At 44.5% G+C, this 12732-nt stretch overlaps 1 protein-coding gene across 2 annotated transcripts; it reads right to left on the reverse strand.

Annotated features, from left to right (window-relative positions):
- Nucleotides 1-481: 481 nt before the first annotated feature.
- On the reverse strand, nucleotides 482-11907 carry Krt26 (keratin 26). Of its 2 annotated transcripts, none has more exons than XM_087573526.1 (8): nucleotides 11660-11907; nucleotides 8825-8907; nucleotides 7512-7668; nucleotides 7228-7389; nucleotides 7017-7142; nucleotides 5851-6068; nucleotides 3392-3450; nucleotides 482-1830 (listed from the first exon to the last, which is right to left on the reverse strand). In XM_087573526.1, the coding sequence occupies exons 2-8, from the start codon at nucleotides 8896-8898 to the stop codon at nucleotides 1679-1681; spliced, it is 948 nt and encodes a 315-aa protein (XP_087429652.1). In that variant the 5' UTR covers nucleotides 8899-8907; nucleotides 11660-11907; the 3' UTR covers nucleotides 482-1678.
- Between the last annotated feature and the right edge of the window lie 825 nt (nucleotides 11908-12732).

Genomic DNA, 12732 nt, shown 5'->3' on the forward strand with positions numbered 1-12732 from the left:
CCCTGCAGGACGTTATTCTCTGTGCTTTGATGAGTTGTGAGTTTCTCTGTTAAGGGTTGTTCACTGCGTAGTGTCAGGCATGGTCTTGTGCACAGAGGCTGTCAGTAAGACCTCCTGCTTGAGTTCTAGGTTTGCTTAGTCATCACCGTGGGGTTGGAGGGGAAAGACACATGCATTCCAAAGTTGAAGGAGACCTCACCAGGCTCAGAAACTTTCCCTGATCATTCATCTAAGCATCAGAAGTGTGAATGAACCATAACGATCTATGGATACATTATCTTCTACACCCATAGAAGACCGAATAGGACGTTTACACAGTAAACTGGGGTTTGGGACCCAAGGTTAGGACTAGTGTCCTTTCTGTTGTTATTGAGGCAAATGGGACATCAGGGTGAAGCACAGTGTTTTCTTATTACATCCTTGGCATAGTCATGTGGGGGTCAGCCGTGGAAACCAAAAAGAAGCAGATACTTAAAACTAATTCATTAGCAACAGAAGAGCTCTTTATGAAGTGGCCAAAGGTTCACAAAATAAAATCAGGAGCTACCGAGGTTGCCCCATTTCTAGGAAAGGCTTACCAAAGCACTGGGCTGGGTAGACAGATAGGAACTTCATGGGGACACGGGAAGAAAAGGATGAGAAACATTATGCTTTTCATCTCAGAGGCTGACCTGACTCTTCTCCCAAGAAAGGCCAGAAACATCGGAAATCCCATCGGAAATGCGGATGCAGCCCAAATGGCCTGAGACAAAGTACACAACAGATACACAACAAAGTACACAACTGACACTGTACACAACAGACACAATACACAACTGACACTGTACACAACAGACACAATACAGAACTGACACTGTACACAACAGACACAATACACAACTGACATTGTCCAAAACTGACACTGTATACAACAGATATAGTATACAACAGACACAATACACAACTGACACTGTATACAACAGACACAATACACAACTGACACAGTACACAACTGACACAGTACATAAAAGACATACTACACAACTGACACTGTACACAACGGACATTGTGCACATCCTTCTCGAGAGACACCCGTCAAGCTAAATCGTACTTCCTCATGACCAGCATGTGTATCACCCTGAGTTTCTAACACTCCTTTCTCGCTCTACAGCACAACAACACCTCCATCAATCTATCTTACAACCTGGTTTACTGAAGGAAATTAGTTTTAAGTTTAAACCTTCTCAGCCGCACCCTTCGAGCAATGTTAAAGAAGAGGGCTGATTCCTGTAACCCTTAGAGATATGACCTGAGAGGTACCAAAGTTCTATATATACCTTTGCTAAAGACACTTAAGCGTGACTTTCCGGGGAGAAGCCCACACTGATGCTTGGGTCTATCTCACCCCTGTCCCGGACACCTCTCTATCGACTGCCATGCTTTAGATCTAAGTGAAAAATGGCCTTTTAGTAAATCTCCAATTCTGTTTCACATTGTCTGTCCATGAAATTCTTTTCTCTGTCAAAGCCAAGGGTCCTAGTGCCTCCGTCTGCGTGGCCCACAACCGCGTGAGAAGAGGAAGAAGAAAAGGAAACTTGAGTCTAGTCGTTTGGCTCATAGGAGCAGGCATGGATGATTTTTCTTGAGCAGAGGGATTTCGCAGAGGCAGCGTCTTGTCTGGTGAACCATCTTGCTGGCCTCATGGGGCTTTGGAAGGCAGCCACTGCTCCATGGTGATATTGCTGATCTTAGACGATTTTTCTTCCACGGAGTGCACTCGAAGTGAAAGGAGGTTGCCAAGCTGATCTAGCTCTTCAGCCACTGTTCTGGCAAACGTTTCTTCTGCTGAGTCTAAAATGAAGTTAGGGAAAGTTCAGTGGTCAGTCTTGACAGGGGAGAGGCACCTAGCCATGGCAGGTATGTATTTCAAGTGTTTCTTTTGTGAGTTTGAAGAAAATTGAGATACAATGCTATGTTTGGGGTCAGTTCTTAATAAGAGCCAGGCCTGATTGAATGTTCTCTCTCTCTCTCTCTCTCTCTCTCTCTCTCTCTCTCTCTCTCTCTCTCTCTCCTCCTCCTCCTCCTCCTCCTCTCCTCCCCCTCAAACTCCCTCTCCTCTCCCTCTCTAACCCCCTCTCTCTGTGTATTTGTGTGTGTGTGTGTCTGTCTGTCTGTGTGCAAAGGGTGTTTGAAAGCACAAATGAAATATGTATTTTCAAGCTCCAGACCAGCGAGAGACTCTAGGCATCAGGTAAATGTAGGTCTGAAATAGTCAATGCCTTCTCCCTTTCTCCCTTCCTCCCTTCCTTCCTTCTATCCCTCCTTCCCCCACTGTTCCTTTCCCCCTTTCTCCCTGCCCCCTCTTCCTTTTAGAACTGGAGGTTGAACCCAGATACTCAAAAATATACTAGACCAGGATTCTTGTCTCTCACTTATATCTATCCCTGGTTTCGTTCTTTATTTTGAGAGAAGAGTTTCATTAAATCACTCAAACTGGTTTTCAACTCGCTTTGTGACCCAGACAAGTCCAGAATCTACAAACGTCCGGCTACAGTCTCCCAAGTACTCAGGATCATAGGCCTGAATCACCGGGCCAGAACTGTTGCCTTCTTTAAATACCAGCTTCTTTTATTTTAGTGACTTAAAATTTTAGCACTTTTTAAAATAAGCAGTAAAACTTAAAAACAATGCATTCTAAGCAGTAAAGATGCTTGAGGATTTGTCCTTCACAACAAATTAAATTTTATAATTTAAACACATCTGTTCTACAGGGATGTGAGATATAAATACTAAGAATCGTCAGGTGATTAGTATAGTGGTGCACATCTGTAATCCTCACGTGTGATAGGCCAAGGCAAAAAGACTGAGTTCCAGGCCAGTTTGAGCTACCTAGCAAAACTCTAGTTAAAAATCAATCAATCAATCAATCAGTCAGTCAAGTCACAGTGACCTCGCTGGTCCACTCACTAGATCTAAACTGAAAACAATTTTTTTAGTTAACACATAGGATGGTCGGTTAATAAAGCTGAAGGGGTTTAGCAGGATCATTCAGGCTGGGTAACTGACGTTCCTGCTGTGGGAGTGTTAGGAACCAAGTCTAATCCCTGGGCGTGCACATACAAAAGCCAGGCACAGTAGGGCACACTTGCAATCCCAGCACTGGAGAAGCTGACACAGGAGGATCCTTGGGCATTCACTGGCCAGCCAGCCTGGCCAGATTGACAAGTTCCAGACCTGCGAGAGATTGTCTCAAAAGAACAAAGTGGAGAGCATTTGAGAAAGGCACCCGAGGTTGATCTTTGCCCTACCCATCCATGCACAGCAGGCACACACGTGCTAGGATGCATACATGTGCACATGCACATGCACACACACACACACAATATTACACCAAGTAAAATCTCTTCCGTACCATTGACTTCGCTTGCAGGCTTGCGATCCTTTGGTTTGTAACCTGTGGATTCACTTTTTCTGTGAAGAAAGGGGTAGGTTATTATATTTTCCTTTCAATTGGAAGCAAATAAATGATTGTGAGTTGGAAATTACAGGGTTTCTTTTTTTAAAATTATTTTTAGTTTTGTTTATGTATGTGTGTGTGCATCCACATAGATGCAGTTGCCAGGCGAATCCAGAAGAGGGCATTAGTTCCCCTGGATCTGGAGTTACACTTGGTTGTGATTTATCTGACATGGGTGTTGGGAGTTGAACTGGTTTTTAACTGCTGAGCCATCTCTCTCCACCCCCAGAAATAATAATTTCAGAGTTCTACTTTCAGTAAGTTTTAAATTGTTTTATTTTAAAGGGATGTTAATAAGCTTTTGGTGACTTCGGCACAGTGAGAAGAGATTAAAGGGATGTTTATGGCTGGATATCGTCTCTTCTATCTAGCAACAAGGGCATCTGTCCCAAGCTTGTGTTCTGACTTTTTATTCAACGGTTCAATGCCTCCTCTAAGAGGTAGGTTGGGTGCTGTAGAGAAATAAAGACCTAAGAAACACAGTAGTTTATAGTGTTAGAAAGACAACACATTCACGTAAAGCATTATGCTTAACAGTGCCTAAAAGGTACTATATGTTAAGAGAAGAATGAATGGTCTCCAGATACCAAGGAGGGAGCCATCACTGCTGGCTTCTCTTAGAATAGTCTGCAAGGCAGCTGTGTCCACCACTATACTGCCAACGTCTACTGGGCTGCCCTGTCCAGCCTTGATATGAGGGTTTGTGCCTAGTTTTATTGTATCTTGTTATGCTGTATTTGGTGGATATCCCTGGGAAACAGAGGAGGAGTGGATCTATGAGAGAGGGGAGATGTGGAGGGTAGAGTGGGGACTGGGAGGAGTGGAAGGAGGGGGAACTGTAGTGGGATGTATTGAAGACAAAATACCACCACCACCACCACCACCACCACCACCACCACCACCACCACCACCACCACCACCACCAGTCTGCTGAGGGCTCCCCCTGGCCTCAGAGACTGCAGAAGGCAGCTATTAACACATGGTATGAACATGGGCCAGTGTTTAGTAACTGATGGCCTGGTTTAGTGTCAGCCTCTCTCAAGATGTTTTGTCTGCATAGGGATATGCTGTGACTGAGAACAGAGTATGATTTTACTGTGTTTACAACTTTAGCAAAAAGGTAACTGTGGTCCAAAGAGGGTTAATTACATGTTCAAATTCACTTGGGACATGACTCACAACCGAGACTGCAATTCTGGGGCTTTTGGGATCTTGGCTAACAAACTCTGATAGTTTCTCTATAACATCTTCTCAGGAGATGGCTATGTTCACTGCTGTACCACCAATGCAGTGGGATTTTTTTAAAGAGTTATTTATTTATGTATATGAGCACTCTATTTGCATGTATGCCTGCTTCAGACAGAAGAGGATGTCAGATCCCATTACAGATGGTTGTGAGCCACCATGTGGTTGCTGGGAATTGAACTCAGGACCTCTGGATGAGCAGCCAGTGCTCTCAACCACTGAGCCATCTCTCCAGCCCCCAGTGAGATATTCTTAATCCTCATTCTGAGCTTGGACAGAGGGTATAGGTGGGGTAACCACCGAAGTGATAAAACAAGTTAGTTTTTAAGAAATGTATTTAAACATAAACATAAAAGAAAGCAAACTTTTCCTTGGACCAGATACTGGGATGACCAAGTATTTTGTTTTTAATTGTTCTTTATATAAATTATGCATGCAGATGTTTTCCATACTTAGATCTTTGATTTCTAGGATGTATGTGTGGCCCATGCCCATAATCCCAGTACTTAGGAGACTGAGATAGGAAAATCACAGAGTTAAGGGTTTAGACTACATAATGAGATACTGTCTCAGAAATTGTCATCACCATCACCACCACCACCACCACCACCATCACCACTACCATCATTACCACCACCATCATTACCACCATCATCATCACTATCACCACCACCATCATCATCACCATCACCACTACTATCATTACCACCACCATCACCACCATCATTATCACCAGCACCATCATCATCACCACCCTCACCACCACCTTCATCACCATCATCATCATTATTAGCAACAACACCACAACACTTAAGCCAAAAGAAACCTGAGTTTTGGATTTTAATTTCCTGTCTGTTTTAATTTCATTGTATGCAATAATGACATAGTTGAATATATATATATATTATATATGTATATATATGGTTTTTATGAAGTTATAGGATGTACCGTGTATGCTATGTATTGCAAGTTAAATTGAAGATATACTAAATATGCCGTAATCTACTGTAGCAAGCACATACTACATTACATAACATGTAACAAATGTATAATAACCACATAGAAACCCAGCTCCTGTGCAGTTAGTTGTGTCAGACATTGGTACTCACTGTTCCTCTCGGTCTAGTAGGTTGCAGTATGTATCAATTTCCTTCTCCAAACACGTTTTGATGCCGAGCAGCTGCTCGTGCTCCAGTTTCTGGCTCTCCGTCTCCGTTCTGGTCTGCTGCAGCTGCTCCTCCCGCAGCCCAATCTGCTCCTGGATCTGCTGGAGTTGCGCATAGTAATTCCCTTCGGTCTCGGCCAATGAACTTTCATAGGATTGTTTCTGAAGAAAAAGCAGAGTGAGGCTTGAATGAGGCAAGAGAGGGCGACATGTCCATGCTGAAACATTCTTGAGGTGGAAGGGGGTGTTAGCGCGAGGTGTGCCTATTCTCAGTTAAAAAATCAGAACGGGTGGGGTTCACCGAGAAAAGCATGTCAAGGTTTGGGAATGCCATGTCAGAAGTAGTGCGTATGGACAGAATTTCTGATATTTAATATAACATATGGTGGTTGTTTAATTATGTAGACTAATATTTAATGTTGTAAATATTCATCTTGTAGGGGCTGGAGAGACAGCTCCACAGTTAAGAACAGTTACTGCTCTAGCAGAGGACCTGGGCTCCCAGCAGCTTCCTGGTGCCTCTCCAGAGACTGTAATTCTAGCTCCAGGGGATTTAACGTCCATTTCTGAGCCTTACAGTCACCAGATGCATAAATGATGCACACATATACATGCAGACAAAACTCTTATAGACATGAGATATCATTTACTTACCTATGCAAATGCAATGTTAGGTGTTATGTGTGGTTTGGGTATGTCCACTCGAGGATTTATGTATGAGGGGCTCGGTCCCAATGTTGTGACATTAAGGTAAGTGGAGACCTTTAAGAGGTGGGGCTAGTGAGAGATTAAGTCACCCAGGGCTCCAGGAGTAAATCAATTTAGTTCTAGTCGGACACTAGTTAGCTCTCCAGAGAGGGCTATTTTAGAACAGTTGAGCGTGGGCACTCCCTGTGCTCTAGCTTCCGGTCTCACGATGCTCAGTTTTCTGCCACGATGCCACTTGCTATGATGTGGTGTAGCCAGAGAGGGCTCTTAGCACCTTTGGGGCCGCACTACTTGGGTGAGTAAATAAACCCCCTTTCTTTACAAAACATCCTGAGCGAGGTGTTTTGCTGCAGTAGCGCAAAGTGCGCAGACGCGCACGCCTTCAGTTCCGTTCTCACGTACCATAGCCGTGATGGATTGAAGTTCTATCTCCAGAGTCTGCAGATTGCGTTTCAGTTCCATCAGCTCGTTTCTGGCCGCCGTGATTGCTCCTGCGTCGTCTGAAATCTGTTGCTGCAGCGATGCACTCTGAAGAGGAATCGTCAGAAGGGTTAGTAGCCCGCTTGATTGTTTGCCAAACGAGCCCCTCTGGTGTCACCGGCCGCAGGCGTACCTTCTCTTTAAAACTGGCCTCTGCATCTTTCCGGTTCTGCTCAGCCAAATCTTCATATTCGGCCCTCATGTTGTTCAACATGGCGGTTAGATCCAGGCCCGGGGCTGCGTTCATCTCCACATTGATGTTCCCCCCTGATGCATTTTGCAGAACTCCCATTTCCTGGAAAAGGGTAAACATTAATACCCAGGGGGAGGTTTTTGATTGATATCCACATCCTGGATATGATGGCGAATGATTAGAGGGCTTGAGGAGGGAAATCGGTGTGCAAGGCTCTTCCTTACCTCCTCATGGTTCTTTTGGAGGTACGTCAGCTCCTCGCTCAGAGCCTCACGTTGTATTTCTAAGTCGGTTGTGGACAGCGTCAGCTCGTCCAACACTCTGCGAAGACCGTTGGTGTCCGCCTCAACACTCTGGTGCAGGGCCAGTTCATTTTCATACCTTAAAGGGTGTGAAGGTGTTTTAGGGTTGGGATTACCAACAGGTACAACTTATAAAGGCACTTTGGGTACCAAGGGCATATTCTGGTTCTGCATGTATTTCTGAGGTTTCTTGCAATGTCAAATTATTAAAATAGTTTGAGATATCTATTAGCTTATAGGTACATCCCCCCCCCCCCCGTATGTGTTTGCATGGGCATGTGTATGTGGAGGTGAGAGATCAATATTGGTATCTTTCTCAATATCTCTCTCCCTTCTTTTCTGAGACAGGGTCTCTCGATGAAGCTGGAGCTCACCAGTTTGTCTAGACTTGCTAGCTAGCAAGCCTCTCCTGTCTCCCTCACCCCTGGGTTTTTGTTACAGGGTCTCTCTGTGTATCCTTCTGGCTGTCCTGCAACTCAGTATGTAGAACAGGCTGGCCTTGAACTTACAGATACCTGCCTACCTCTGCCTCTGGAATGATAGGATTAAAGGCACAGACCACCACTGCCTGGCCCTGTCTCCATCTCACCAGCACTGGATTTACATGTGTGTTCGGGTCCCTTCTTTTTATGTGGATGCTGGGGGTCTGAACTTAGGTAGATCCTCATGTTCTTGTGACAAACCCTTTCGTGACATCCCAGGCCTTAGAAGTACATTATTTTAGAGGTGTCATTTCTTTACAGTTGATCTTTGCCATCTAATAGCATGTCAGAATAATATAGTGTCAGGTTTATAAAAATTTATGATAGATCTTCTTTATAAGGATGTATTAATGTTTACTTCTTTCTTGATCTAGAATAGAATGGCTTCATTATACTAGTTTAGTTTGGAGGGCTGGAGAGATGGCTCAGTGGTTAAGAGCACAGACTGCTTTTTTCAGAGGACCCACTTTTGGCTCCCAGCACCCACACGGTGGCTCACGACTGTCTGTAACTCCAGTTTTAGTGGACTCGATGCTTCCTTCTGGCCTCCAAAGGTACAAGGCACACAAGTCCTGCCCAGACACATATACAGGTAGAACACTCAAGTGCATAAACTAAAACACACACACACACACACACACACACACACACACACACACACACAAATAGGTTTTTAAAAGCGAAAGATACATTCTCTAGTGCAGCTGTGGTCTTTCAGCCACTGTTAATGATAATCCGTCCACTTTCACCTACTTCATCTTGAAGTCATCTGCCGTGAGTCTGGCGTTGTCATTTTGAAGGACAAGGTTGGCATTGCAGGTGGTCATAGACAGGATCTGAACGGGACAAACGGACAAACGTCAAAGGACATTCATTCCAGCGTCAGTGGGAACCGGTCTCAGGCATTTGCATCTTGTTTGGATAGTCAAGGAAACTTGGTTTTGGGGTGTAACTCAGCGGTAGAGCTCTTGCTTAGCATATTAGAGGAGAGCAACCAACCAGCCACCAACACCGCCACCAACAAAAGCCCAGCCATTCTTTTATTCAGATAATAAAAAGGCCCACTGAAAACTTCCCTGTCATTCATCAAAAAGTTTGAGTTAAAGGTCAAAACAAAATAAGTCGTGCACCATCCTTGTGGTGCTGGACATTGAACCTAGAAGCCATGCACACGCTGGGCAAGCACTCTGCTAACGAACTACACCCCTTGCTCCCATTTTAATTTTTTTCTTTTGAAACAGGATCTTATTAAATTACCAAGTCCGCCCTCAAACTTGTGATTCCCCCGTGCTCCAGCCTCTGGAGTGGCTGGGATTACAGGGCTGTATATACAATCAATTATGTTGATTCCGAAGCTATTTCTCATCCACTATTGATTCTACATTTTTTTTTTTTTTTTGGTCAGGTGCCACCCTCAACTTTGGGAACAGAGAGTGAGCAAATTCCACATCCCATAAACTTGCTAAGTACATTTGAAACGAATTAATTAACTAATTAAGCATATTCATGGTACTGGAGATTGAACTCAGTCACAGGCATGCTGGGAAAAATTCTATTATATTCCTAGCTTTTTTTTTTTTTTTAAATTGAGATAGGGTCTCTAGGCTCCCGGGCCCTCTCAGCCTTGTGATCCTCCTGTCTCAGCCTCTGCAGTCGCTGGGATGTCTGATGTGAGCCACCACACCTCACGGCTGATTAGCTTTTAGTTAAGCCCGCCCCCATGCCTCTAGCCACAGTATGGGACTCTGCATTTCTTACTTGTCGTTTCAAATCCTCAATGACTGGGAAATACCGGCTGCAGTCATGGTCCAGTCTACGGCCCTTACCAGGCCCGCACTTCTCATACCAGTCTTCAATCTTCTTCTCCAGGTCCGTGTTGGCCTCCTCCAGGGAGCTCACATGGTTCAGGTACAATGCCAGACGGTCATTGAGGTTCTGCATGGCCACCTTCTCGTTCCCAGAGAAGAGTCCTGGCTCGTTGTTAATGAAGCCAACGCTATTTCCCCGACTCGACCCCTCATTGCCAAAGCTTCCTCCAGAAGAGATCCCCGCAAGGGTGCAAGAAAAACTGCTTTCTGCTCCCGGCCCAACACACACATTCCCGGCCACAAAGCCTGCCCCTCCCCTGGACAGCCTGACCGACCCAGCTCGAGAACAGACCCTGGATCCCCCTGAAAATCGAAAAGACATGGCGACAGCACAGCACGGCAGCCTTTCCCCAGAGAGGCACAAAGCCGAAGTTTATCCTCCATGGGCCGACAGCTCCACTGGCTTTTATAGGACTCAATCTTAGCCATGCCGATCTGTAATAAAACGTTATTCATATCCTAATTGCTGTTTCTCATAAGTGGGTGATTTTTAATAGTGTCCGGTAGGTGGCAAGGTGCCCGGAGGATATTTTTTTATATATGAAAAAGGTGCCAGAGACTGTGATCCTAATTCATAGTTTTACAGTGTTACTAACACTAAATCACAGCCCCAGAGATTACAGAGGGAAAAAAACCATTACTTGTGTTACCAAGGTGAGAATTTACATTCTTTTGACCCCTGGAAAAAGGGTGGAGAGACCCCATCCCACGCAACAAAGAATTCACGTTGGAAATAATTGCTCCCTGTGTAGAAATGCACTAGAATAGAATATCTCAATTGTCCCTATTTTACTGAGCTGTTCCCTTCTTATTGAGACAGAAACTCCTTATCTTTTGCCAATAAGAATTTCTGAACTGATCTATTTTTTCAGGTGCATGCATATTCACGTTAATGGGTGTTTGCATGTGCAGGTGCATGTGTGTGTACATGTACGTAAAGTGTAGAGGCTAGAGGACAACTTTAGGAGTGGTTCTGCCATCCATCCTGTTTCCTTTTTTTTTAAAAAAATATTTATTTACTTTATTTATAAGAGTACATTGTCACTGTCTTCAGACACACCAGAAGAGGGCATCAGATCTCATTACAGATGGTTGTGAGCCACCATGTGGTTGCTGGGAATTGAACTCAGGACCTCTGGAAGAGCAGACAGTTCTCTTAACCACTGAACCATCTTTCCAGCCCTCCTGTTCAGTTTTTGAGATGAGGTCTCATTGGTCTGGAGCTTGTGAGGTAGGCAAGGCTTGCTGGCCAGGAAGCCCCAGGATCAACATGTCTCTGCCTACCCAGTACTGGGATGGCAGATGCATGCCCAAGCTCTTGGCTTTTCCACTAGGCTCCTGGGGGAATCAAACTCATGTCCTCACACTTGCATGGTAAAGGCTTTACTGAGAGGTCTCACCAGCCCCTGACACTTGTTTGTAGTACGTCAGAAGCGATTAACAGAAGTTCTGTGCGTATTAGCTTTGCTAAAGTTTATAAATATGTGGTTTTGGCGGGATTTGTATTGAGAGTTTCTTTCTTTTTTGTTGACCATTTGGAATGGGTCTCAGGTAGCTCAGGGTGGCTTTGAACTCCAGTTCTCCCCTCTCAGCTGTGGGAGTGCTGGTACCGCAGCTATATGCTGCTGTGTCTGGTAAGATGTTTTGATTTCCCTTTTTCCTTAAAAATTAATTTTGAGATACAGTCTCATTTTATAGCTCTGGCTGGCCTGGAACTTACCGTATAGACCAATCTGACGTTGAACTTGTCTGGTCCTCCTCATGCCTCCGCCTTCCCAAATGCCGAAATCACAGGCGTGCCCTACCCTGCCTTCTCCTGTCGTGGTTCTCTGGCTTTCATCTTTGTACGTAAAGCATTGTAACTTTAAGGTCTGAGCTTCGCATTGATTAGTGGGGAACAAAATATGTGGAGGAGAGGGCTGTTTCCATCGCGATCTAGGAAACCTGTGACCTGGTACCTAGGAGACTGGTTGCCATGGGGAAGGAGACTGGTTGCCATGGGGAAGCCGCCACTTTCTTCTTTTCCACAAAGCCCTAGGGAAGCCAGCCAGCCTCTTTGTGCGTCTCTTCCCTGGGAACAAACGAACATAATCACATCCCACAGTGTCAGGCGAAGGCTTCAAGGAGCAGCTCCAATAATGAATGGCTAGAAGACAGTCTGAAGGGCACAGACAAATGTTAATTATTTGTATTATTATAATAAGGTGGACACATCGGACAGGGGCGGGTTGGACCCATCACCCATGGTGGGTACAAATTGATCGGTTGACTGATTACCAGTTTAGTTTCGAAGCATGAGTTCTCTCCCGGATGAAACTTTTTAATGTTGTAGGCATTGAAGTTTGAGAAGTATCGGGTGTTTGTCACTGCAAGACAAAAGCTATCCAAGTGGACAAGAATGCGTGAGCTAAACAAGCACACATATTTAAAAACAATTCATACAGAATCGTAATTGGGATCATAGCGTCATACCATAAGATTTAGACGTTATATCCAGAGAATTATTAGTGATTTTGCTTGTGACTGGCCGGATTTTTACAGTTTTTGCCAGTGTTTCCCATGAATGAGACAACCAAGACAGTGTGTTGGCAGAGAAATAGTTTATGAGACTTGAGTTTTTTTTTTTTTTTTAAGATAAGAGTTCTAACGAGACTGCAAAGTGTTATTAACACAGTCTGCTTAATCTTCAGGTAGCTTATAAATACTAATTAACTTATCTCTTGTGGACTAAGTCAAGCATATGTTATTAGAACTATTTTGCAGATGAGTAGGCTGTGGAAACACCACGGCCAC

Source organism: Rattus norvegicus, chromosome 10 (genome assembly GCF_021556685.1).
Source record: "Rattus norvegicus strain SHRSP/BbbUtx chromosome 10, alternate assembly SHRSP_T2T, whole genome shotgun sequence".
In the NCBI taxonomy this organism is placed as follows: domain Eukaryota; kingdom Metazoa; phylum Chordata; class Mammalia; order Rodentia; family Muridae; genus Rattus; species Rattus norvegicus.

What these genes read in the sequence shown, in the direction of transcription:
- Krt26 (XM_087573526.1), bottom strand. Translation starts at nt 8,898, where the DNA reads ATGACCACCTGCAATGCCAACCTTGTCCTTCAAAATGACAACGCCAGA. An exon ending in TTCAATCCATCACGGCTATG is followed by an intron (nt 6,069 to 7,016) that starts GTACGTGAGAAC and finishes CTTTTTCTTCAG; the next exon opens with AAACAATCCTATGAAAGTTC. An exon ending in CTACTAGACCGAGAGGAACA is followed by an intron (nt 3,451 to 5,850) that starts GTGAGTACCAAT and finishes CTTTCTTCACAG; the next exon opens with AAAAAGTGAATCCACAGGTT.